This window comes from Podarcis raffonei, chromosome 2, assembly GCF_027172205.1.
Source record: "Podarcis raffonei isolate rPodRaf1 chromosome 2, rPodRaf1.pri, whole genome shotgun sequence".
NCBI lineage: Eukaryota > Metazoa > Chordata > Lepidosauria > Squamata > Lacertidae > Podarcis > Podarcis raffonei.
The window spans coordinates 44,900,740-44,928,214 of NC_070603.1; the positions used below are offsets into that span (position 1 = coordinate 44,900,740).

At 45.1% G+C, this 27,475-nt stretch overlaps 1 protein-coding gene across 4 annotated transcripts in view; it reads left to right on the forward strand.

The window, feature by feature from the left end:
• The first annotated feature begins 4,189 nt into the window (after positions 1-4,189).
• The window catches only part of NACC1 (nucleus accumbens associated 1), a 30,273-nt gene continuing 6,987 nt past the window's right edge, over positions 4,190-27,475 (forward strand). The window contains exons 1-5 of one of the 4 annotated variants that reach the window (XM_053376404.1): positions 4,190-4,382; positions 21,256-22,228; positions 25,151-25,324; positions 26,877-27,006; positions 27,260-27,357. In XM_053376404.1, the coding sequence (XP_053232379.1) occupies positions 21,286-22,228; positions 25,151-25,324; positions 26,877-27,006; positions 27,260-27,357 (1,345 nt within the window). In that variant the 5' untranslated portion in view covers positions 4,190-4,382; positions 21,256-21,285. Of the gene's footprint in view, positions 4,383-4,985; positions 5,252-21,255; positions 22,229-25,150; positions 25,325-26,876; positions 27,007-27,259; positions 27,358-27,475 lie in introns of those variants that run through there. The other 3 variants (XM_053376407.1, XM_053376408.1, XM_053376405.1) reach the window with 3 other exon arrangements.

Consider the following 27,475-nt stretch of genomic DNA (forward strand, 5'->3'; position numbering starts at 1 on the left):
GGAAGACACCCAACCAATAACCTTGAGGTTATTTGACTGAAGCTAAATTGTACATCAAGGCTGAGGGTAGCTATGCATGCTTGCTGATCTGTGCCTACATATCTCTCTGTATATTTTTAAATAATATATATGCTACCCTTCAATTTATTGAAAACAATATTAACACCAGGCTGGGCCTCCTCACTATGCTGATTAGACTTCTTAGTTACAGCAAGCTTCCCCAGACGTATAATTTTGTTACGTATCCTTGTTCTTAAAATCTACAGATTTTATCTGTATTTTTCATAAATATTTCACACTGTTTTAGGTAAGTCACTTAAGGATTCCCCCTCTTTTATGAAGCAGTTAATTTTATTTATTTAACAAGATTTATAAGCAATCTAAATATTAATAAGCGTGTTTTCAGGGTGGCTTACAATATATTTGATATCTTGGTAGATCACTTGAGATTTTCTAGGCTAATCAGCATCAGTGTTAGGACTCAGTAGGGCAGTTCAGATTATCCTCCTAGCACATATGAGAGAGAGAGCAGGGCTAGCCCCACATCCCATCCCTTAAATATAGGGGTTTCTGTTCATATGTTTGCCCGCTGTGCATGGGCATTCAATGGGCAGGGCTAGGCTAGCCAGATAACATCAAGGACAAGGCCAGCAACATTGCTCTGTTCTTTGCACGGATATCCTTACATGCATTGCACAGTAATACATTATACATATGTTGCAATATCCTGTCAAGTTTATCTATATATACAAATCAGGTAGACAAGAAGATAAGGATCTTTAGATGCAAAGGAGCACACCAATACCTTTACAAACTGGTCCTATGTTTGTTTACTCCAAAGTAAATCCCACTGCATTCAGTAGAACTTACTCCCAAATAAACACACATAGGATTGCAGCTTTAATAGCTGTAAAGAAGGAGGGATTTGGGCAGGTGTGTCTTGCAATGCTGAACTTGCCTCTTCTACACAATTATTTAAAAGTATGCAAGCCTATCTTCCTTTACACCTAGCTGCCACCTTTTTTTGTTCTTGCTCCTTTAGCAGCAATCTCATACTGAAAAAATAAGCAGGTCAGGCTTTTCCTGGCACAGGGATGCAGTAATGTGGATTAAATGCAGAAATCAAGCAGGGACTGTTTTTCCCATACACAGTTCAGAGCCATTTTTGTGCAATGTACTTACTCTAAGCTGTTGGCATCTATCTGTTTCAAGAGACAATGCAATATGCCTCCGGGGATGAAGTCAGACCGCTGCATTAGTGACACTGAAGTGACCTCTCCAAGGCACAAGCCTGGGCAGTGTGTATGGAGGTTTTGGGCCAGTGTGTATGGGCTGCCCAGATGACAAGACCCCCACTTTGGCCTCATTTATGTGGTCCAAAGGAATTTAGAGCAATGTGTTTGGCACCAGCTTGGCTTCAGGAGTTGCCAGGAGGCATCCAAGGCATCATCCAACTGCCTTAGGGACTCCTGATTTATGTAGGGTTTGTTGTTAGACTTTGTTTCTCCTGAAGATATCCCACAAGACAGCAGAGATTTAGGATCAGAGTTTTCCTTCTCCTAGATGGGCTACCTTCCTAGGTTGATAAGCCCCATCTACTCCCTGACTTCCCTCTACAGCATGTGCAGAAACCGTCTTATTGACTGCTGGACCCACTATTGGTCTCATCCACTCGATCTGCCGGAGCATGCCTTTGCATGCAAGGTAAGTCCCTAACTCACCTGGTTTAGCCAGCCAGTCGAAGTTGTTTCTGGGGTGTGGCCACTGTTGCATCTGACAGCTTCTAGGAGCCACAGGTGAGAGCTGAATGCAGGGTAAGGATGATGTCTCCCACCAAAGGTACTACCCCTCCCCTAGCACCCCATATTGAACGAATGATGTTCAAATCTCCACTCAATAATGAAGTTCACTGGATGACTTTAACCTGGTTGCTACAGCCACCATCTTAAGATGAGTATCTGACAACCTATAAGCAGTTTTTCAACCTGGTATATGGTTGATCACAAATGGATGCCAAATACTAGAATATGTTGCCCCTTGATCCGATGGGTGGATTAGATGGTGTTGCATTAAGAATTTTCTCACACTGTCCAGTGCACTTTCCCTCCCCATCACTTTCCTATCTCAAAATGTCTGAGCTTTGGGGGAAGCAGGTTTCTTGTGCAAGACTTCCAAATCAACTTTTATTGCACAACCTGAATTTGCTGGTATGTGATTCAATCACACCTGAAAATAGCGACAGCCTGGAAATTCCCTCAGAGAATGTTATAGTCAAAGTGGAGTTCAGATTTGAGTCTTCCATAGTTAAGGTCACCATGTAACTCCAGGTGTTGCTAAGAATGCCAACTCTTTTCTGGTTCCTGTTCCTCCACCCAACAGCAGGTTATGATGCTCATCTGCATATTGTGAAAATGCACCTGTTTCTACAGATATAGCTGCAGCTAAAAGCACAGAATTAGGCCAGGCACCTTTGTGTGATGAGTTGGCAAGTTTAGTAACAACATCACAATGGCTCTTACTAACAGAAGTGGCTCAAATGATGATCACAGGTTCCAGGTTGGTTCATATGGGGAGAGTCAGTTCTTCAGGTGTTGCATCTTAAGGCAGCCCTGTTCAGGGAAGTTTTTAATGTGTGATATTTTAGTGTATTTTTTGGTTTCTGTGGAAGCCGCCCAGAGTGGCTGGGGAAACCCAGCCAGATGGGCAGGGTACAAATAATAAATTATTATTATTATTATTATTACAGTCTTGAGCTGCTTAAGGGTTTATAGATCAAATAACAACACTTTGAATTGGGACCAGAAACTAACTGGCAGCCAGTGCAGTTGGGCCAGGATTGGTGTAATATGCTCAAGCCATCTTGCCCCATTACCTGACCACTGAATTCTGCACCAGCTGAAGTTTCCAAACCGTCTTCAGAGGTATTCCCACGTATGGCATGTTGCAATAATCTAATTTAGAGGTTACCAGAGCATAGACAACAGAAGTTAGCTTATCTCTTTCCAGATAGCGGTGCAGCTGGGCCACCAGCCAAAGCTGATGGAATGTGCTCCACACCACAGATGCTGTCTGAGCCTTGTGACAGCAATAGATGCAGAAGTACCCCCAAGCTGTGCACCTTGCGACTGCCCTAATCCACTGAAAACTAGCTTCCTTTTGAAACTATATGACAGTGTTTACAGCACTTTAACATTAGCAAACGGGTCCTTGCCCAAGCCTTGCATTCTACTTTTAGACAAGGGACAAAAGGGAGATGAAAGCGTAATGATGTGTGTGAGCAAGAGAAGTTACATATTTATACTTTTTTTTTCAGCTGAGCATGAGAACAGAGGACTGGTTTGATCAACTGTGTTTGTGCACCTGGGAATTCAGGGTGGAGGAAAAGTAAGAATAGGCAATCTTAAATGCTCAGTTCTGTATCAGAAAATTATGAGAATGTCTTCAAAACATGAAAAAGTGCTTAAGTTTATTTTTCTCTTTTGTATTGAAAGATGTTCATACGGAATATAACATTATTTTCAACTCCTTTTCCCCCCTGTCACTTGTCTAGAGTTCATCCCAGTGTTGACTTTGGGGAGTTGCTAGGTGCCTTGAACATTTTGTTCCCTCTTCCAAGACTAAAGCCTGAACTTTTATCGTTATTCAACTCCGTTTAATGACAAGTCTTTTGGATTTGAGGATTTCTGAAAGCTTGATTTTGTTTCAGTCAGGATAAAGTGAATGACTTGACTCAGGTTTTTGGGAAACTTCTATGTGACTCACGCTGTTTGTAGTCGACTTGAGAATTAATTCCGGGCAAACGGTGCGGGAAGAGAAAAGCTAGCTCCCTTTTGTTTTCATTCGTCGGCGGAGTTTGGAGACAGGAATCAAACTTGATGAAATTTATGCGCCTCTAGGCACAAATCGGGGAGGATTCTGCCCGTCATCCTGAAACCCTTTCCTTAAATTTTATTTATTTTAATTGCGGATCCTCAGATTGGAACATTTACTTCCCTGGGTTAAATACAGAGCTTCTCCCGCCAGCTCCTGGGAGATCACTCGCTTCCAACTCTCGGAGAACAAAGTCAGGCTGGCTGGCAAGTTCAGAAGCAAATATTTCCCAGTTCCAAGGCAAAGGGGAGAGGAGGGGCGAGGGAGGGAGGGAGCAGGAGCTGGCTCGGAGCTCCGCTAGCAAGGCCTGTGGGAGCGCAGAGACGGAGGCCTGGCTTGGCTGGGCAGAGCACTACAGCGGCTCGCAGGCTGCTCCATCCACCAGCTCGGCTCTCTGCTGAGCCTGCCTAGGCTGACAATGAATGGCTGCTGCTAGTGCTGCTTGGAGGGCTAGGGGAGCAGAGCCCCTCCATTGAGCGACATCTCCTCTCCCCCCCCTTCTCTTTGCGCAGGTGAGAGCCACGTCGCCCCCCTCCCTTCCAGGAGACCTCACCACTCCAGGGTCGCCCCCCGCCCCACACTTTTAAGTCGGGGCACCCACCCGCCACCCTCCTTCCAATGCATGCACCCCTCCCCCCATTATCCCGGGTGTTTAAACTTTCCTCGCCCTCGCCAAGCAGCCCTCTAACCTGCCAGGTTCGCCCAAGGGGGGCGGCGGGGTGGGGGAAAGGGGATCCTTAAAATAGCAGCTGTTGCCTGCGCCGATTCCCCCCCCCCGGGTAGGAGAGGCCCCCTTTAGCAGCCCTCCCCGTCCCTCTCTTCCCCCCACCCTCCCTCCGTCCCCCTCCCTCCGTTGCACCCCAAACCGGACCCCAAGGGAGGACCTTTGCGCCTGCCTTCGGGGTGTGGAGGGAGAGAGGAGCTGCGCCCCTCGGCTCCCCTGTTAGGCCTCCTTGCAGTCGGCGACCCCTTAGCAAAGTGTGTGTGTGTTTTTTTGGGGGTGTCCCCCTTAACCCCCACCCGCCTTCTTCCTCCTCCTCCTCCCCGGACCTCACAAGCAACGTGGTGGCGCTCGCTGCCTCTCCCCGGCCTGCGCCTTCTCCTCCGCACAGGCTGGCTGGCCGGGAGGGCGCGGGCTTCCCCTCTCCGCAGGCCTGTCCGAAATCCCCCGACGTTCCCTGCGGGGGCTTTGTCCTGCTCCTCCTCGCCTCGCTCCCCCCGGGCCTGGCCGCCTAGAGGAAGGGCGCAGCGGCGGGGCCACCCTCGAGGGAGAAGTTTCGAGTGGGAGCCCCTTGGCGTTGCCAGGCGAAGAAGGCCTGGCCGGGCGGTTGGCTTGGAAACCCGGAATTCGGTGGCTCTCGGAGGATGCTTTTGGGCCACGGTGGGGGAAGGGGCGCGGAAAGAAAGCGGCAGGGGAGAGGAGAGGAGGAGGGGCGCTTCCCTTCCTCCTCCTCCTCCTCTTCCAGCGGGGGGGGGGGGGAGGAGGTGGGGAGGGGGCAAAATGTTACTTTTCCTGCAATGGGACCTTTCAGAGTTTAAAAATGGGAGGGGGGTTTCAGAAAAAAAGTTCGAGAAACGAAACTTCAGAAACTTTCACTTGTGGGGCAGCAAAAGTTAAGATCGATACTGGTTCGAAGAGACCAGGCTGGGAATGGGGGGATTATTAACTGTTTTGGCGTGCACGTTCACTCGGAAATTGCAGTATTACTCTCTCCCTGAGATTAATGGAAGTTTACTCCCAAACATAGACTTGGTTTACAACTTCCTGGGGTGGCGGGTGGGGAATTAAAGTTTTCAATGGTTGTTTTGGAAGGGGTGGGATTATGAGTATTTTACTTAGGTTAACTCCTTATGCACGTGGTAGGGGAAGGAGAAGGTCACAATGTGGCTCTGACTTGAGGATAGTTTTTGTTCTCTTAAAGATACTTGTGGAGGTGGTGCAGTATGTTCCTGATAAATGAACATTGTAAACAAGTTGCCACTGAATAGCTCACCATATGTTATTTGTTTTCTCAAGTCTTTGCTTTTCTCTCTCTCTCTCTCGCTGGATTCCAATTTGGCCTTTCTAAGTGCCAAGTTTATTCTACCAGAGGATACAATTGTTGTCTTGTCAACTTGTGACTTCATAACAGAAAAGAGTTGTAGTGTTATTTTTCATAAGCAGGTGAGCTATTCAAAAATAGTGCACGACGACTTTGCAGCAAAATTGGCTCTGAAAAGAGGAAGACCACAGGTATATGGCATTGTATACATTGTTAACTGAGCTCCTCAGAAGGGCCTCTAAAAGTTAGGTCCTGCTGTAAATTGCAATAACATCTTATATAGATTAAGGCTTTAATAAGAATATTCTGTAACAACTGAGGTCTGACTAATGGGAGGGAGATGGTGCACAGACAATGGAACTCTCCAAAGATTACCTTACTGGTACATGAAGCTTTGTATTATAGTTAGCAGTGTTGTTTAGAGCAAGGCTATATTGTGCAGCCACAGTCCAAACCAAGTTCTGCTTCTAATAAGTTCTGCACAAACAGATAACAGACTCTTGTAGAACAGCTGCCTGCCTGTCTATTCAGAAGTAAATCTTGCCAAGTTACATGGGGCTTCAAAGTAAATGTTCACAGGATTGCTGCTTTGGATCTATTTTATTTTTTCCTGTATACATAAATTAAAATAAAGATGAGCACCACAAACAATAAGCAAACAATCAGAGTACAGAAGTGGTCATTTTACAATATTATTATGACTTACACAATCATTTAAACAGGTGTTGGTTGAGCTCCAGGAGACTCACTAGCCCTCCTGATGAATCAGTAGGGAGATCATATTTTTCAAAAAACCCATTCACATTATGTATGGCAGACAGGTGTCAGTGAGATGGTCTTGGTGAGTCTGACCCCTGCCGAGTTGCAGTGTTGGGTCAATTTCTCAGAGAAAACTGTCTGCTGTGCCTTTGATATATACCCCCTAATTGTAAATCTGATTTAAGAGGCCAAGTGCTGTGCAACTTCCATTTATGCCGCTATCAGCAGAAAGATTTTAAGATCCATGTGTAGCACTGAGCTCTTCTGTTCTAAGGTGTTGGACAGGAGGGCTAATGCTGAGTCTGGGATGATCAGATGGCACAAAATATCAGCTATTATTCTAAATATATTATTGTCAAAAGATTTACTCCCTGGGGCATGACAGTCATAGATGAATTAAGGAACCATCCTTCTTGCACCCTCTTCAGCAATGAGGAAAGGTGACACTGAGGAGAGATGGCACTGTTAACTCAGTGAGGGCTGACAGCAGTATAGTTCTACTTGCAGATTTGAGCTTATCTTCCCTCAGCTTGGCAGAAACCCTGTGAAGTCATGCCATCACTATACTAATGACTTGTAGCTCTACTTCGCCATAACATCTATGTCAGTAGAAGCTGTGCATGGTATCGTTCTGGAGCAGCTGTCCAAGTTAGGGGAGGTAAGCACAGCTTTGTAGTGGTTCCAATATACTTGGATAGTAATTTCCAGAGGGTGATACTTGGGGAGTGCTTTTTGGCCCAGTGGAGCCTTCAATGTGGGGTTCCTCAGAGTTTGATTTTATCCCCCATGCTGTTCAACATCTACATGAAACCACTGAGTGGGGTCATCCAAAGTTTTGGAGTACATTGTGAGCAATATGCTGATGACACATCTGCAGGTGTGGCAGTGGAGGTGTTGGACCGTTGTCTTGCCTTGCTAATGGACTGGATGAGAGCCAATAACTGAAGTTCAATCCAGATAAGACAGAGGAACTGTTAGTGGGTGGTTCCCTAGGCCAGATGGATGGGAGGTTGCCTGATCTGGATGGAGTTACGCTCCCTTTGAAGTGTGTATGCAGCTTAGAGGTACTTCTGGATCCGTTGCTGTTGCTTGAGGCCAGGTAGCTTCTGTGGCACAGAATGCCTTCCAACAGCTTTGGCTGGTGGCCCAGCTGCACCCCTCTCAGGACAAGAATAGCCTAACTTGTGTTGTCTATTCTCTGGTGACCTCTAGGTTAGATTACTGCAGCATGTTATATGTGGGGATGCCTCTGAAGATGGTTCAGAAACTTCAGCTGGAGCAGAATTCAGCAGCTAGGTTGCTCACATGGGCAAAATGACTTGAGCACTTGCTGCCAATTAGTTTCTGGGCCTAATTCAAAAGTGCTGGTTTTGATCTATGTACCCTTAAACGGCTCAGGACCCCAGCACCTCAAGAACTGACTCGCCCCATATGAATCGACCCAGACCCTGCAATCATCACCTGAGGCTCTTCTTCATATGCATCCTCTGCAAGTCCAGAGGGTGGCAACCGAGAAGAGCCCTTTTGTGAGATGACCTCCTGCTTGTGGAATGCTCTCCCCAGGGAGGCTCACTTGGCGCCTTCATTACATATCTTTAGGGGCCAGGCAAAAAAACTCCTCTCAGTTCTTTGGTTAATTATGCCCTTTAAACTCTGGGGAGGGGTTATTTTTTTGTTTGTTATCATGTATTTTTGTGTTTTTATACTGTAAACCTCCCTGTGATCCTCAGATGAAGGGTAATATAGAATCATCATCATCATCATCTGGAGCCCTCTGTGGGTACAGTGGTGGAGTGGATGAGGGCCAAAAAGACAAGCTGGAATTCTAGAAGACAGAGGCACTTTGAGTTGGTGGTTCTTGTGTCCAGGAGATTGGCCGTTTATCTGTTCTGCATGGGGCTGCAGGGAGTCAAACTGTTGCCTTGCTCTCCCCGGCCTCACCTCCCTGCATGCTTTGGCTTTAACTCTTGTTCATCTGTGACAGAAAGTCTTCTGGTTCAAGCAGGTGAAGATTGAGTAACTGGTTCAGCAGACCTGAACCAACTGGTTCAGTTCCAGTTCATGTATGAAAACTTACTTGTCATTTACATACGTGGAGATATTCAGCAGTGCAGTATTGGATCCTGTTCTTAACTCTGTATGGTTACACATACTGGATAGAAAAACTGTGCAGGATGTTGGAACCTAGTGGGGCGGATACACAGGCAAAACACTTGGTGATCTGGATTATTTATCCTAAGAGATGTAACAGGAGTGAATTGATTCCTTTTAAGAATTAGGTTCTCTTGGTGGTTTCCACCCATTCAGCCCCATGTTTCTGGATTCCCTCTTTATTGTCTCATGGAGAATAAGGACACTGGGAGGCTGCTGGACTATGTACTTGCTGTCTGGGTCCCTGTAAGCCTAATTATCACAGAAGTAGCCTGTTTGTCAGGGATCTTACAGTTTAATCAACAACTATTTGCATCCTGACCCATAGGTCAAAGGTTAGAAAGATCGGGTTTTGACCACTTTAATAGGGACACAGACTGCTGCAGTGCTGAACCATGGGGGAAGCATTTTGCAGTGCACATACATTTCTTCCTCTCCCTGCCTATTTCCTCCACTGACCTGTAAAGCTTCAGTCTCTGTCCTGCCTCCTGCTTTCCAGACAGAGGGCAGAGTATGGAGGACAAATCCAAAATGTATAAAAACTCTCCCAGTTATTGGTTTCATATATACATGGTAAATTCTGGTTGTGGCAACTGCATGTATCATTGCAGTGTTGTTGGTGTTGGTGTTGTAGTTTTTAGTTAGAACCTTATTACCTGAACTGTAATGAGTCTCGAGGTGCTTGTGTGTTCTGTTCACGTTCATTGAAAATTTTCTGATAGTCAAAGCAATAAATAGTTGGTTTGGTGTTGAATTTAAATCCCTAGTTCTATGAAATTGCAGTGCTCCAAATTAGCGGGCTCCGGCATCCGTTGTGATCTTTGGGGATGTGACGTTCCATTGTAAGGAGGCATATCTGATGGCAACCCTATCTGAGCCTGGGGTATTGTCCTGTTCAGTGGCTGTAGGGCCAAGTGCTGGCAGAGAGAGCTTAATGTGTTAATATGGTTATATAATGATGCATGTTACCAAAATAAATTGCAGGTGCATTTGTACGTTGAATATGATTTTCAGTTTTGGCCGTTTCATCTTAAAATTGTAGAACTGGAAAAGATGCAGGGGTGGGCAGAGTGTAGAAGGCCTTTCACAGGAGAAGAAAGTAAACCTACTGAGAGCCATTGGAACAGATAACCAACACCTAGGTGAGAATATGAGTCATTTCTGCAAATCACAGCTAGATTGGAAAATCGGTTTTGTTCTTTCACTTATTACAGCTGATGGATTTAACACAACTGCCCTACCCCCACGGTACAGTTGCCCTGTGATACTGCTTTGCTACAGAAACAGGACAAAGAGCCAACATATAAGTAAGTTCAAAAGAGGACAAGAGCAATTTATGAGTGATAGAAATATACCGGTAGGCAGAAGCCGTCTAAGATGATCGGGGTAGTGTGTCACTTTGCTGAAAGAGTCCGTAGTCCTGAAATTGCTGAAGGTTGAAAAGAATACAAGAGCAGGTTCCTTTTTAATAAGCTGAGCAGTTAATGTTCCCTGTAGCAGATTTTGGGCACACCCAAGATGGTCATGTGTACATTTGCCCTAGCCTAGACACTTAGAAGAATTCTGCTGTAACATATGAATAATATGGTTATGCAAGAGTAGTAGAGTTTTTTTAATGTAAGAAAATAGTTTGAGGTAAAACATGGAGCATGGAAGTTGGCTTTGTTCCCTGATGAACAAACAAAAAGAGAGAGAGGAGGAATATTGGAATTTGACAGGGAAGAAAAACTAGATTATTTACTTTAGGAGATGTTTGTGACTTCCCTGTGATGGAATATACACATCTCCTACAGACTTCTTAGGCAAGAAGGAATTTCAAACAGGCTGGCAGAGTTTTCCCTTCCTGTGTGGCCAACAAGGAAACTCACTGGGTGATGAATGAGAGAAAGATCTTGTCGACTTTTTTTTTTAAATAAAAAAATAAACCTGGACTGCTAAGAGGTTAGAAGCCTGAGTTTTGATGTTGGTTGTAGAGGCGGACTCTTTTCCGTCATGGCTAGCATGGATATGTAGGATAATAAATAATAATAATTGCACAATAGTAACTTTTGTAAACTTACTTACAAGGCTCCTCTTGTATATCCTGCCATCCTCCATCCTCCAAGCATTTAAACCTGGCAATACCCAGCCACCATAGTGTGTCCTCAGTGGATGAGTCTGTCCGGAAGAAGGATGATCTTAAGAATACAATGAGGATGCAGGTGTGTTTGGAGTCTTGGATAAAGAACATTAATAGAGTGAAGCCTCTGAGTGGCCCTATAATGTCTCAGTATGAGCTCATGGGCACAGGTCAGGTTGTCTACATATAAACAAATAAGGCAAGAGGCAGTCCAGTCACCAGGTCTGCTGCTGGTTGGTTATTTTTCCAGGTTCTGTGCTTCTACTACTTTTGTTCCTGTATTGATTCAAGTGTAAAAGGAAGCCACAAAGTCCTACGCATTAATTTGGTTCCTGTTGGCTTTGCCAGGAAGATAGGTAGAAGGTTGTTGTGTTGCTGAAACAGTGAGGCATTTGTTTTATACTCACAAAGGTTGTGTAGTCAAGGGAGATCTTATGTTGTTGCTGTGACAGACTTGGGTTTTATATACACAGAAAGAAACTTGGGACAGGAAGAAGCTAGGAAATATGAAGGGCTGTTGAATTATCTTTTGCCAACCATGGCTGGAGTCAGCATCATTTGGGGGCAGGGGGTGAAGTCTGGTGCTCGCATATTACAAAATGTAACATCTACTTGCCTTATCCTCTTAAATAACTTACAGCATCTCTGTTTCGTTTAGAATATTTTTTTCTTGTTTTCCTCCTCTAAAAACTACGTGCGTGTTATGGTCAGATGCGTGTTATAGTGCGAAAAATACGGTAATTGATGGAAGCTTTGGTCATTTGATTCCATGATATTGTTGGGGGTTAATGAGGAATTGTGGGAAGCTGCTGTGTTATGAGTCACACGGTACTCCCACACCTTGCCTCCCATTCCCAATCCCAAGAGAAGCATGTTAATGGGTTTCCTGCCCTTGAGTTGTTAACATGTGTGATAAGTCTATGTGAAACTGCTCTCAGACTTACTTTTACTTTGGTTTGCTAGCATCCAGGCCCAGGACTTGAAGTTAAGGCTGTCAGTTGAGCTATACTTTAATTGGCCTTTTGCTCACTAAATTACTCCAAAAAGAAAGAAAGAGAGAGAGAGAGAGAGAGAGAGAGAGAGAGAGAGATGATCTCTGCTTGCAAGGCAACTTTGAGATCTCTTGTGGGCAAAAGTGAACTTGCTTTTGTGAGAACCAGGCGGTGAAACTGATGGGGGAAATCATATTTTTTCTGATAAGTGTATCCATAGAAATGAGAGAAGTGAAATGTGTTAGCTCATAAAAATACTAGGTGAATGTGAATAGTTCCACAAACCACGGCTGAGTAACTGAAGCCTCATTAATGTGCTTGCTAACACTGGATTACTCTGAGAGCAGAGTCATGTTCCCATAGGGACTTCCTTGGTGGATAAGTGCTTTGCTGCCATAGCACAGAGCAGAATAACATACTGGAGAAGCTGTGATACAAGACACACTCAGCCTTCTCTTCAATCATTTCAGGCTGATATGCCACTGATTTTTGCCCCAAACTATTTGCTTTCTAGATAGGAAATATCACTGAGATTTAGCCTTCATTTCTCTATTTCAGTGACTGGCTGAAGGTTAACAATGTGGGACTCTCAACACGGGAGTCACAGGGCAGTTACTAAGCAAGGTGAGAACCAGTGCAGTGGCTAGTGCGTTGGGATTAGACTGGGCAGACATGGATTCAAATCCCTGCTTTGCCACAAAAGTCACTGGGTGACTTTGGGCCAATCACTATTTCTCAGCCTAATCTATTTTGCAGGACAAGGGTTCGAAATTAGCAGGGCATCAGGTGCATTTTGCGCTTAAAGATTCTCCATTTGCGAGCACCTCAAAAAGCCTGGGTGTCAGTTTTTGCACCTGGCTGACACTCAGGGATTACTGAAATGTATATGCTTTGAAGCCTCGAACTGTATGTTAAGGATAGTCAATATGTTAAGGTGTTTAACAATAAAGAGTAGAGCATTTTGAAAACTGAACCATGGTACCAATATTTTTATTGTAAACAACAAATTAAACATGTATTAACAATTTCTGCTAAGAATGTGATATTAACAATGTGTCACTTATGTGAATTGCGCATTAGTTTATGACTCAAAATAATAAAATAAAAAGTGTTGCTGACCCACCACCCACCCATGGCGACTAGGCATTCTGTTTTGGCGCCCACAACCCAGGTCCCATAAAGCCATTTGGCTCCTAGATTTTCTATCACAGTTTCTAATACTGAACTTGTGAGAATAAAAGTAGGGGTGGGGGTGACCATGTATGCCAACCCAAGCTCCTTGGAGGAAGGGAGAGGGGAAGGAAGGAGGCAGCTGCTCTGTGCAAATTCAGAAAGATAAATGCCTCACCTTTTAAAACCCTTTTAATGTCTCACCTTTTAAAACCCTTTAAAAACCCCACTCCCATGGGGAATTTATTGGAAAGGACATGGAAAGCCAGAGTTCCCCATTCTTGAACTCTAAGCTGTTTTAACTGTAACATTACCTTCTCCCACATATTTCCAATGAAATTACTTCAATGGAATAGACTTTTGCCTAACCACACATAGATTTTAATCCTACATTCCTGCAGACTGTCTTGATATCTGAGCAGTGCTAGGCATGAGGGATCCTTGGTCACACTGGAAGAAGAATCATAGGGGTTTTCCCCTGGCAGCCCCTGGGTCTTTTATTCCATAGTTCACTCTTGCTTTAGTATATAAATCCTCTCTGGTCCACTGGCTCTGTTGCACCTTCCCTTCTGAAGAATGGGGAGGTATCAGATGTCTAAACCAGGTGGCTAGCACGAAGGTACAAAAGAGCAGAGGCTTCCTGAGTGACATTAGAATAATGAGAGAGAGAGAGAGAGAGAGAGAGAGAGAGAGAGAGAGAGAGAGAGAGATTTCTTATACTGAATGAGTCTATTCTAGGATGAGTTGTGAGTTAGTCCTGCTTAACAGCTGCTAGTTGAGCCCTAGCAAATGATAAGCTGATTAACTTTGACCCCTCAGTTGAAGAAACACACACATACACAATTCTCCAGTACTATAGATGGCAACCATTTGTCAGAGAGTGGGCCTAGTAGTTAATGATCAGTGAGCACCTGAAGCTCTGCAAGAAGGATGGCTAACCCATGGCCCGAATCTGGTCCAGCAACTCACAAGAAATGGTCCCTCTAGCCCTGGAAACTTTTATCTCCCAATCAGATCAGGAGATCTTTGTTCTGTAGAGAGGAATCTCTAAAGAGCTGATACAGCATTTTTCTCCTGATTGAGAGATTTTAAAAATCCCTCTGCCTGCCCTTTAGAAAAGACATCTGAAAATCAGTCAGCGGGATCTTTTATCTCCTATTTTAGAGCTAAGCACCACAGTGTTGAGACTGGAGATAAGCCCTCCAAATTGAAGCTGTGGTTGTTGTTGTTGTTGTTTAGTCGTTTAGTCGTGTCCGACTCTTCGTGACCCCATGGACCAGAGCACGCCAGGCACCTCTGTCCTCCACTACTTCCCGCTGTGGAGTCTACCTCTATTGTGGCTAACCTTTTAAATTCCAGAATAGGAGTTCACTGGGACCTCCTGTATGGAAAAGATGTGGTAAGAAACTGTCTGTAGGCCTCTGTTTTGGGATACCAGTTAAAAAGCAAGAGTCATGACATGGGAGTTCAGTAAGTGGATAATTTAGAGCCTTAAAGGTTTTATTTTTTCCTAATCTGGTCAGATAGCTTTGGAAGAGGGAGAGTTTGATGAGGAAAATAGCACATTTAAGGAATGGTTAACCCTGGTTCCAGGTTTTTTTTGGGGGGGGTGGAGCTGCTATTTTAAAAATAAAATATGTATTTCATTTAGTAAATTCATATCTCCATACAGGCAATACAAAACCCCAAAACAAATGTGTTCCATGCTTAAAGGCAAGCAACTACGGAGTTCTTATTTGGGGCACAAGAGTTCAGATTGTACTAGAACTAATAATGTACAAGAACTTATAGATTATTTTGATTTTTTTAAACCCATAAAGTAATACTTAAATATACACCAGCACTGAAGAGAATACAGTATGGTTCAATTCTGTTTGCTAAAAGATGCAAACTTAAGGTAATTCATCTGTCTTGAAAAAAGCATAATGATAGGTTTAAAACAGAAGTTGACTGAGTATGTTTTTCCAGCTAAGTAATACAGCCTTGCTGAATCAATGACTCAGTCGCACAGAGTTAACACAGAAGCTATAAAATATCAGAACTACTACACTGTCGAGTTTGAGTGCCTGATACACATATTTTGTGGTGTGAAATTTTCTAAAGTAGAAACTATCTCTTCAAAGCCAAATACGTCCTAACAATTCACTCCGCTTTTCCTGCCTCCTAATAAGGAAGTTTCGTTGTCAATTTGAAGAATAAAGGTTAGGGCAAGGTTTAGCTCCATAGCAGCAAGCTTAAATTTTAAACTATTAATACACTGTAGATTTAACTACTCAGAAGTAAGTAGTTCCATTTCAGAATTAAAGCACAGAATGTCAGCAGTGAGTGATGATGTCTCTGAAATACCTTTCCACTCTTCTAAAGTAATCTCTACCTCCAGTTTTTCTAAAATAAATGAAGGAAGGAAAGCTTGAGCATGCTTTCAGTAAGGAACTCCATGATCTGGGGCAGTTCCCCAAGGAGCGGGGGGGGGGGGCTCTAGTTTCTGATGGATCTCTGCTAGAGACAGCAAAAGCTGCTACAATTTCAGCTCTTGTGATGAGAAGCCTGTGTTTTGTTTCTGCACACCATTTTGGAAATCGAGGATCCAAATTATATTCCCTACCTCTTTTAAGGTGCTTAAAAATACAGTCCCCTTCGAAATAAAATAGGCAAACCATCAATATGCCCCCTCAAAGGCAAATAAAACCCAGGCAACAAAAGCAGACAACCCCTCCAAACAAACAAAAGTCCAAAAAGTTAGGCAAAATGCACATTCAGACAAATAGTTAAATGAAAAGGTAGACAAAGCATTTCAATGGGCAGACAAGAGGCATTATGAGGAAAAGGAGGGTAGAATGCCTTGATAATGCCTATATTTTTCCAGCCAGTCCAAGGACACCCATGGGGTTTTTTTGGGGGGGGGGTTAACGCCATTTTAAAAAATGACAGGGGCAAGAAAGCCTTGGTGAGTACAAACAATCTGAGGTTGCCATAGTGTCTGTGAGCACCTCATTGGGGGTTCCACTAGCCTTACACTCAGGTTAAGTACTTAATTCGTTCCGGAGGTCTGTTCTTAACCTGAAACTGTTCCTAACCTGAAGCACCACTTTAGCTAATGGGGCCTCCTGCTGCCGCCGCGCCCGATTTCTGTTCTTATCCAGAAGCAAAGATCTTAACCTGAAGCACTATTTCTGGGTTAGCGGAGTGTGTAACCTGAAGCGTATGTAACCTGAGGTACCACTGTATTGTTCAAATTATTGCAGAATATGTCTTATTATGTAAACCAATATATCCTATCTGAAACAGAATAAACCTCTTAAAGATACATTGGACCAGCAGGTGTGATAGGATTCCCCCTTCTGCTCTGCCTCCTGCAGTCACCCTGCACCCCCCATCTTTTCGAGGGTCCCCCAAATGGGGGCGGGGTGGGGGGCTGCAGAGGGAAGAAAGAGTAAGTCCCATTTGTGCAAACAGAAGTCTGTGAGCAGGTGGGGGCATTGCAGTTAGATGTCGCCCACCACTTTTAAAACATACTGCTAAAATAAGCTGTTCACATACACAATAATGGCGTAGTGTCTTTTTTATTATTTTATATGGCATGCAATTAAAAAGGCTATAGAGAATACCAACAAATAAGTAAAGCAAATATAAGGACTTTCAAGTCCCATTGAAAGCCACCGGATTTTCCCGGACATCACTGGAATTTGAAAGGTGGAATTGCCGTCAGGTGGGGGTGGGGGGTGGATTTCCAAAAGGCGGCACTTTGACCTGGATCTTAGGCAAGTCAATTAGAAAATTGTGGGGGGTTTGCATTTTCGTGGTGGTCTGATTTTTACTTTATGAAATATGGCAACCCTATGTAAGCTAGACATAACCAGTTTTCAGCCCCGTCTGCACTATATATTTAAAGCAGTGTCTTAACACTTTAAACAGTTATGGCTCCCACCCCAAAAATCCAGGGAAGTGCAGTTTGTTAAGGATGCTTAGAGTTGTTAGCAAACCCCCATTCCCCTCAAGAGCTACAATTTCCAGAGGTCCCTGGGAAAGAGGGGTTGATTATTAAACTACTGTGGGAATTGTAGGTGTTTGAGGAGATTAGCTTGAAAAAATTCATACTAGGGATTTTTCATTTGCATGCCACGCAGATCTGCAAAATTTTCAGTTTTTCGAAAATAGGCAGTTCTTCAAACTGCTAGTAATGTGGGACACTCAGTGTGACTCTGCATGGGAGGTAAAATGTGATTCCTGAGCTGCTCATCCCATCTCCAAGTGCCATTTCAGGCACTGTTTTGCACCCAGCCTTTAGCATGCAAGGGGATTTGAAAAAGCAGCAGTCACAGTGCAGTATCTCCAGAGCTCATCTTGCATTTCCCCCCCCTCTCTCGCTCTCTGCAACCTCACAAAGTAATATGTTCCCTCAGTGCGCATTGTGACAGACACATTTTAAAACTAACTAGGGCACCTCTCTCCTCAGTAAAAATGTACATTCATTTTTAGTATTTAACATTCCACCCAGCATTAACTTGCCCCCACAGTTGGCAAGTGTGAAGGAATAAAAAGCACATGACTGTTTTGTCTGTTTTTAGCAAAAGCTTTCATTTAAATTCATAGTGTTTCTTATCTGCAGCACACATGCTGTTTGTCTTAAACAGACAATACCCATGATTCAAAGCTCCCTGTGCCCTGGGAGGGACGGATCCATACGCTCGCTCTCAGGGTTCTGTCCCTTCTTAGAGCTGACAATAGAGAAGCCTCGCTGGGCTTGTGGATCAGCAGTGCTGGGTTGCAGCTTGTTTACCCCATGTGGCTGGGGGGGGGGGGAGCGGAATAGCAAAAGCTGCCACTTCCCATTATAGTTTGTGTCTGCATGTCTCTTCCAACACAAGCAATGTTTCACCAGCTTAGACAAACAAACACAAACCTTTCCTGGCTAATGAAGAGCTATGTTTTAACCTTGTCACTTTTCCATAATCTGGACAGTGCTTGATAATATGAAAATAAACATCAGAGAAACGAGTTCTGAAGTTTCACATGGTTATGCTATAATACCTGTGACAGCTAACTGCTGAGTGTTATCAGCATCAGGCTAGTGTAAAAGGGGTGGATCATTCAATAAGGGCGTTCTGCACATTATGTCTTTCCTGATTGCTAATACAGTAACCACAGGACTGTAAAAGGTTTATTATATGCAAATGATCCCTTGTGGTAGTAGGTTGCTGCTACAAGTAGAAGCAGTGTTGATCACTCCTTCTAGCACATTCAACATCCATGTGTGGCTATAATAATATACAATATATGCCCAATGACATACAGTATATATGTCACTGGGTATTCTTCACATACCATCTGTTCATGTTTCTCTCTTGCACAAGGAGGTGCCCAATCACTTGCATCCCTAATTTTGTGCTTCTTTATGGTTTTGAGTTTGCCAGTTGTTTATTTATGGCACAGTACTTTGGAAGGGGGAAAGTCCTGTGTAAGTCAAACACACAGTTGTGAAAAGAATACTGGCCGGCCAAGAATGGAGTAGTAGATATTCTACAGAACCACACTAAAAGATGTGTCCATTTGTGACGGTTGCTGGAGCCATCTTGATTTGCCAATATTGGAATGTAAGCCCCACTTTGTTAATTGGATATGCACCGCCTTTCCTCATACAGTTGACAGCAACTTACAGAAATAAAAGAATACAGTAAAAGCAGTACTGTGCAAAAAAAGCAAACAATGAAAACCAGCAATAATGCAATTTCAGATCAGTTGCAACTGGCGTATAATTTAGTCTGTCTGGTCTCTGTGGTTAGTTTGGATTTAGAGGATGGTTTGATTCTGGAAACAGAACGAAATGACCTTTAGGTTCTTTCAAAACCAGCAGTGCTCTCATCAAAAATTCTTGGAGGACAGAGACATTTCAGCCCTCAAGCGCCGATGCTTTGCCCTCATTGAGCCTCTAATCCCAGGATTATTATTTCAAGTTTTTTGTTTGTGAGCTACTAGGGTTATAGCCCATAATCACATTTGTGAGCTGTTCATTGGTCACATCTTTGCCCTCTATTCCTGGTTTACTGTCCTCTATGATATACTGTATTAGAGAGAATTTTAAAGATGCTTAATATAAGCCCCGCTTGCCAAGTAACAATCAGGTGCTCAATTTTAAGGCTCCCAGTTGTTCCTTTTCAGTCGCATCTTTACAGGCTGCACATCTGACATCATATACAACATTAGGTGCAGGGCAGGTGGGTTTAGTTTGGGGAAATCTGTCCCGAAGGCCAAATTAGGACCCCTGGCAAGACTCAATTAGACTTGTGGGCTGCAGGTTCCCCAAGCTACTGTTCAAGGCTAATCTGAGATGCATGTTAGATGTGGAGAGTTTCCTACCACAAGAGGCTGGACTTAAATGGCATTCTGACTTCCCTTCTATCACTACTAATCCATGATTCAAAATATATGAAGAGCAACTATTTGAAGCTTAGCCTTACAAAATAGCCTAGCTAGTAGCTTCTGCTGAAAGACTTCCTTTGTTGCAGAGTGTGCAATTCTGTTTTTCAAGTTTTCTGAATTCCTTTGCCTTTTCCAAGGCAAAATGTTAACGGGCCAATACCTGTGGAAGTTGCATCACATGTCTGCTATAACAATAGGGTGGATGCATGCTTTAAGGAAACATAACATTTTCTTTTAATGGACTAGTCATTCAGTGGACTTAATGCAGCATTTGTTTTAAAAGGATGGGGTTGGGAAGAGTGTTGGCTGAGACGTCTGTCCTGAGCGCTTGCACCTCTGACCTTAATGACATACTTCCTCTTCTGCTCACATTACCTGGCCAAGAAAGAAACTTGTACATTCAATACCATATCTCTGTTTATATCCACATTTTGGCTTGCGGCTGTCACAAGCTTGGGACGTTTTCTGCAAGGAGGGATTCTTTTCCTATTGAAAGTAGGCTTCCCTGTCTTCAAGACTTCAGCCCACTCTCCATTAAATCACTCCCCACTCAGGTGGATATTTTACCTTCCCCCCCCACAGTGGTGTGTACAAATAGTGCTTAATCAATGCAACCATAATGAAATTATTCCATAAACACAGACTTCAAAGCAGCTACAGTGGAACCTTGGTTTTCAAGCGTCTCGGAAGCCGAACGATTCGGAAGCCGAACACCAAAAACCCAGAAGTAATTGCTTCCGTTTTCGAACACGCCTCGGAGGTCAAACAGCTTCCGCTGCAGGTTTTTCCATTTTTTCAATGGATTTTGTCGACTGCCCATTGATCCTTGGTTTTCGAACATTTTGGAAGTCAAACTGTCTTCCAGAACAGATTACGTTCGAAAACCGAGGTTCCACTGTATTTTATTTCCTGTTCCTGTCCCGTCCACTATGCAGAATTCCAAACCCTCTTCTTGTTCCACTGATGCCTCGCTGTGTTTTAACTTCCCTCCTGATGGGGAATGTGTCCTTTCTATGCCTGGCTTCATAGCATTCTTAGTTTAGTCAAAATTGCTAAGCCAGTCTTGCGCTTGGTGTGTCTCAATACTTCTGACTACTGAAAGCTGGAAAAGATCTGTAATGGAATGATGTTGCCATTTCTAGAAACGGCACATAAAATAGTTGATTGGGTGGCCAGCGTATTTTTCCCTTCTCTGCCACCTTTTCAAAGTAACCCTTCCTTCACCAGACAGTATGAGGGGGGACCTAGGTAAAGGGACCCCTGACCATTAGGTCCAGTCGTGACCAACTCTGGGGTTGCGACGCTCATCTCGCTTTATTGGCCAAGGGAGCCAGCCTACAGCTTCCGGGTCATGTGGCCAGCATGACTAAGTCGCTTCTGGCAAACTAGAGCAGTGCACGGAAACACCGTTTACCTTCCCGCTGGAGCGGTACCTATTTATCTACTTGCACTTTGACATGCTTTTGAACTGCTAGGTTGGCAGGAGCAGGGATCGAGCAACGGGAGCTCACCCTGTCCCGGGGATTCGAACCACTGACCTTCTGATCAGCAAGTCCTAGGCTCTGTGGTTTAACCCACAGCGCCTCCCGTGTTCTGGTAGGGGGGCCTACCAGGGAGTAAAAGGAAATGAATGACCTTCTCTTCCCTTTCCCCGATGTTCCCTCTTTTCTCATATGTGCCTTTCCATGCTGGACCCATCTACAACCTCTCTGGCTCCTTCTTCCCTTTGCAGCTCACCTACCCAAGTGAAGAGAAGGAGAGGATGGCTCAGATTCTCCAGATGGAGATCCCCAACTTTGGTAACAGCATCCTGGAGTGCCTGAACGAGCAGCGATTGCAGGGCCTGTACTGTGACGTCTCGGTGGTGGTGAAGGGGCATGCTTTCAAGGCACACCGGGCTGTGCTGGCGGCCAGCAGCTGCTACTTCCGGGACCTTTTCAACAACAGCAAGAGCACGGTGGTGGAGCTTCCTGCTGCTGTGCAGCCCCAGTCCTTCCAGCAGATCCTCAGCTTCTGCTACACCGGCCGCCTCAGCATGAACGTAGGCGACCAGTTCCTGCTAATGTACACGGCTGGGTTCCTGCAGATCCAGGAGATCATGGAGAAGGGGACTGAGTTCTTCTTGAAGGTCAGCTCGCCCAGCTGCGATTCCCAAGGCTTGCACACTGAAGAGGCACCTTCCTCTGAGCCACAGAGCCCCGTGGCCCAGACCTCCACCTGGCCCTCCGGCAATACCCCCCTGCCCCTGGTCTCTCGCGTAAAGACGGAGCAGCAGGAGTCGGACTCTGTCCAGTGCACATTTGTGGTTAAGCGGCTCTGGGAAAGCAGCCAGAAGGAAGGGGGAGGCGGAGGCGGAGGTGGAGGCGGCAGTAACGGCAGCCGCAAAATGGCCAAGATCTCCTCGCAGCAGGAGCTGAGCGGGGGTAACCGGCAGGTGCAGCAGCAGCAGCAGCAACAGCAACAGCAGTCTCAACAGCAGGGGGCGCTAACGGGAGGCAGTGGAGGGGCAGGCGTGGTCAGTGGCCCTAGCACATCAGACCAGACAAGCCCTGGTACCTCCAGTGCCTACACTAGCGACAGCCCCAGTTCCTACCACAATGAGGAAGACGAGGAGGAGGACGCTCCTGAGGAGGGCTCTGACGAACAGTACCGGCAGATCTGCAACATGTACACGATGTACAGCATGATGAATGTAGGCCAGACGGGTGAGTGGCGAGGGCAGAGTGGTGACAGACAACATTCCAGTTCAGCTTCTTCCCTGCAGGAAGGGAATTGGTTCAAGTTGCCCACCTGTGATTTGGGTTTTTAAAAAAAATCATTGCAGAGATGCATTATGGGGGAAGTTATTGGAAGCTGAGGAAATGAGTTTTTAAATTGTGTGTTAAAACATTTAGATCTCACCCTTCTGGTACAAGAGCGCCACTCAGGGCAACACACAAAACCTTAAAATCTGCAGTTCTAGGAAAACAGCAATATAAAACAAATCGACCGAAGAGACTGGGCCAGCAGTTGAAACCGAAACATATAAAAGCCATGCAATAGAAGTCTGCTGAATTCAAGCAGTCTTCAACAACGGGGAAGCGGCAGTCTGATATCTCAGCTGGTTAGAGCATGGCGCTGATAATGCCAAGGTTGCCGTTTCGATACTTTTATGGGGCAACTGCATATTCCTGCATTGTAGGGGGTTGGTCGGGTCCATTTCAACTCTACAAATCTGTGATTCTAAGTGCCAACCACACTTCACAGGACAAGGCATTCCATAAGCTGGGTGCAGCCACTGAGCAGGCCCCCATCTCTCATCCCACTCAAATGAATTTTCACTCTCCAGGGGAATCTGTGGAGTTGGATTGGCTCAGTCTGGGCCTCTTCACGTTTCACAGCAGAAGTATGTACATGGTATTCATCATGTGTCCACTTCTGCCTGGTGAAATATGAGACGGGGGCACTGCCACCCACCCCTTCACACAATACATGGCGGAAGGGGCTGCAGTTGGCCTTGACACCCCATCTTGTTTCCATGGGTGTTCTTGTGGTGTTAAAAAGTTGCTGCTTTCCATATGTTAAGTAGTAGTGGAAAATTGCTAAGTATTTTAGATGGCATGTAGCTGCCTCTACTGTGTGAAGCACTCCCTGAGATATTGAAAGCTGCCCCTGGGGCAGAGTATCTGTATTAAAGAGTCATTTAATTCTCCATTTCTCACAGCCTGAGAATCAGGACTTGGAGGTGTGGCTTGCAGGGAAGAGAGTGGCCAGGGCTTTGAAACTGGACTCTAAAGAGGGAGCAAGCAAAGGTGGCCTGGGTTTTCTCGGGGTTAATTCCATGGGTGACTTTTACCTTGGGTTCTAACTATCACTATGGCCTTGTATGTCCGTGTGGGATAAGGCTGTCTTTGTGCCTTCTGAGTCTCTCTTTCCAGTCCAGTTTCCCATGGCCAAATACTCGAGACTCTTGAGATTTAGTCAGCAAAAATGTGCACTGAAAAGAGCAGATGTAGCAAGGAACTTAATAAGAACTTAAGAGCTCTGATGGATGAGACCAAAGCCCATCTAGTCAGTGCTCACACAAACCAACCAGATGCCTCGGTGAAGTCTACAAGTACAACAAGAGGGCAGTAGCGCTGTCCCGCTCATGGTCCACAGCATACTGTCTCTCATCTTAAACACATAGCCATTATGACTATCCTCCCATTATCATTTTTAATCCTCTTATGTTTAAGCTTCATAGACCTAGAACTATCATATATGCCTTAGTGACTCCTGTGCTAGACTACTGTAATGCATTCTACATGAGTCAACTCTTGAAGACTGTTCAGAAGTTTTGGCAGAATGCTGCTGTTGCTGCTGCTCAGCTGGCCTTCTTGTATAATATTTGTATAACATACTAAGAATTTCATAGAATCACAGAATCGGAGAGTTGGAAGGAACCACAAGGTTCATCTAGTCCAACCCCCTGCAATGCAGGAATCTTTTGCCCAATGTGAGGCTCAAACCCATGATCCTGAGATTAAGAGTCTCGTGCTCTACCGACTGAGCTATCCCAGCAGTCACTGGCTGCTAATTTATTACCTTAAACAGCCACAGTCCTGATCACAGGGAACATATGACCCATCTACTGAGGAGGCCCTGCTGAAGTTTACATCTTATATGTTCAGCATCCACAAGAAATCTCTGTTTGAGTTCTAGTATTCTAGAATGCCTTCCCATTGGCTGTGCCTTTAGCCTGCCCCCCTGCCATCCTTTCAGAGGCAATTTAGGACTGTTCTAATCTTCATTTGATAGGTGACTCATTACTTTTGATCTACTCCATTTGCGTGTCTGTTGTGTTTGCTAGTTTAAAATCATTTATGTTGTTTGTACACCATTTTGAGAAACGGTATATAATCAAATAATAATAGGAGGAGCATTAGTAAAAATGCAGTGTAAGCTGTAGTATCATTGTAGTTCAGACATAAGCCTTCTATGTAGCCTTAAGAAAGTTGCCCTTGTCAGCCTCACCGACCTCCTTCACAGTATTTAATAAGGCTATAACAATTCTGCCTAAGGGGGGTTGTTGTAAAGATGGCTGTGAATTTTTAGAAAGCACTTCGGGAAAGTGTCCTATAAATATGATGTACTATGCTCCTGACAGGTTCCTGCTTGAGATGAGCAGTGCAAACAGAAACATAAAATCAACCAGGCCTTATGGATTATGGATCTTTTGCCACCTGTCAGCATTTCATCTCCCTGCATCCCATTGAATAGTGTGGATCTAACCCTTTTCACTGACTGGAGATCCCTGTGGCAACAACAGCAATGAGCTCTCCCCACTTTCACTTTTCTTGAAAAGATAAAAACACATAAGCTTCCAAACAGCTTTCTGTTCTTGTGAGAGGAGGAAATAGTGAGAGGAGGAAAAGAATAGTCTTCCAGAATATATGTTTGTGGTGGGATGTCACACAGGTGCATGGCCTCAGAGTCTGATTAGGACTTGAGATGATCCTACCAGGGCATCCCAGCTTCCAGCCCCTTGTACCTTTGTCCATGGCATTCTTGTTGAGATTCCACAGCTTTAAGCTTCATTCCTTGCTTGCTTTTCACACATTTTCTTCGTGTTTCCCCTCCTCGCCTCCCTTCTCCTTTTCGCCCAGCAGAGAAAGTGGAAGCGCTGCCAGACCAGGTGGCCTCCGAGTCTCGCAACCGGATACGGGTGCGGCAGGATTTGGCTTCGCTGCCCGCTGAGCTCATCAACCAGATTGGGAACCGGTGCCACCCCAAGTTGTACGATGAGGGGGACCCAGCTGAGAAGCTGGAACTTGTGACAGGTAAGTTAGGTGCCTCAGCCTGTTGGGGGTCAAGTGGGGGGCAGGGCGGTGAGTGAGAATGTAGGTTTCAAGCCAGTTGCAGTCAGGAGGAAAAGTCTGGCTTGCTTCCTAAAATTAATCCCAGTCTGGTGGATTAGGGCCTTGTTGACAGAATGAAGTGGCAGTTTCTCCCACCCCCAAGAGCAAGGTGATCCTGATTGTTAGCCTACAAAATACTAGAAGATCCTTCGGGGGGCTTCCTCTCTCAGATTAAAAACAGCAACTAGTAAATCAGGTACCACAGCTCTCGTGGTTGCAGGTTGCAAGCAGTAGTCAAGAGGGTGGGGCTGCCTGAATAGCACCCTGAAGTAATGCATGTGTATGTTACATAGAAATTGACTGGGCCCTATGCATGCGCATGGCCTCAGAGTCTGATTAGGACTTGAGATGATCCTACCAGGGCATCCCAGCTTCCAGCCCCTTGTACCTTTGTTCCATGGCATTCTCTGATCAGTTAAAAGGAGCTGGGGGGACCTTGCCATGCCCCATTGCTTTAGACAAAGCATACTCCGTGAGCACTGTTTCGAATTAGCGGGAAAGACTTCAAACTCTTGATCTAAAGACTATTGGAAAGAAAGCCAGAAAAACAGGAAATCGGTTTGTAAATCTTGTTTATGAGCTAATCCAGCTTTTGGCTTTCCACTGCCCCGCACTGCTGCATCTCTTACAGGCTGGTGCCCAGCACTGGGATAGGAAGGAGAGAAACCGTGTTGGTACCAAAGCTAAGTAAGTCATATCCAGCACATGCTATATCCCGCTCAGAGCTATCTTGGGGGATTTGGTTCCTGCTGTTGGCCTTTCCTTTGCACGTGCCAATGTACTTGCTCTGTCTGCACTGAAGGGAGTGAGTTGCTCACTCTCCTCAGTGAGACCAGCAAGTCAAACTTTCCTTTCACACAGAAGTGAACTTCCTCTTTCTCAGGTATTGGTTTGAATCTGTCTTCCCAACATCCCCAATCCACCAAAGTTACTAGCCACAAGCACGTCCCCAAAATGTCCGTATAAAGCTGGCAAGAGCACTAGAACTGGCCCTGCCTGGATCAGGCCAATGGCCCATCCAGTCCAGCATCCTGTTCTCACAGTCGCCAACCTGATTCCTTTTGGAAGCCTGCTGATGTTGTGTGCTCTCAAAAGCCACTTGTGCAGCTGTATTTACAGGATGGGACCAAACTCACCCAGGAGTTAATGACTGTTAGCCAACTTTGTCCTTGCCATAGTTCTACACCAGCGGTTCTCAACCTGTGGGTACCCAGATGTTGTTGGATTACAACTCCCATCATCCCTGAGCTCTGGCCTTGCTAGCTAGGGGTGATGGGAGCTGTAGTTCAACAACATCTGGGGACCCACAGGTTGAGAAAGGCTGTTCTACACGGAGTTGGAAGCTGAGAATGGCTGGATGGATCCCATTATAATTGTTTCTTGTTGCTTCCAGAAAGCATCTGGTACTGCACACAAGTGATTAGGTGGCTTATGGGTCTGCACCCAAGTTGAAAGCTTGTTGTTTTCACAACAGGCCTTGTCTCTTTTCCCTGCCTAGGTACCAACGTGTACATCACCCGGGCACAGCTGATGAACTGTCATGTCAGTGCTGGGACACGACACAAAGTGCTTCTCAGACGACTACTAGCATCTTTCTTTGACCGGTGAGTGAGCCTCCCAGTGTGTAGGAAAGGGGGAAAGGCTCTGTTTTGCTCCGTTTCCGTCTCCCTTTTTTTGCCACACCATTTATTTCTGCTTTAGAGGCAGGACTTCTGAGCTTGAGGAGTCCTGCCAGAGCAAGAGGCGAGGCAGGAGCTGGAACGGCTAGGAGTGGACAGTTAAAGGTGGGTGGGTGGAGAACAATAAGATGCTGCTGGTAAAGGATTTAAATGCTTTCTCTTTCTCACCGCTTGCCAGGAACACCCTTGCCAACAGTTGTGGCACTGGAATCCGCTCCTCCACCAACGACCCTAGCCGGAAACCCCTCGACAGCCGGGTGCTGCATGCTGTGAAGTGTGAGTGTCTGCCTTAATAGATCCTTCTGCGGTGGGGAGGGAGCTTAGGAGTATATTATTACTGCTTTCTTGAAGGGCACGAGGTGGGAAATTTTAGCTGTGTGTCATATGGTCAATA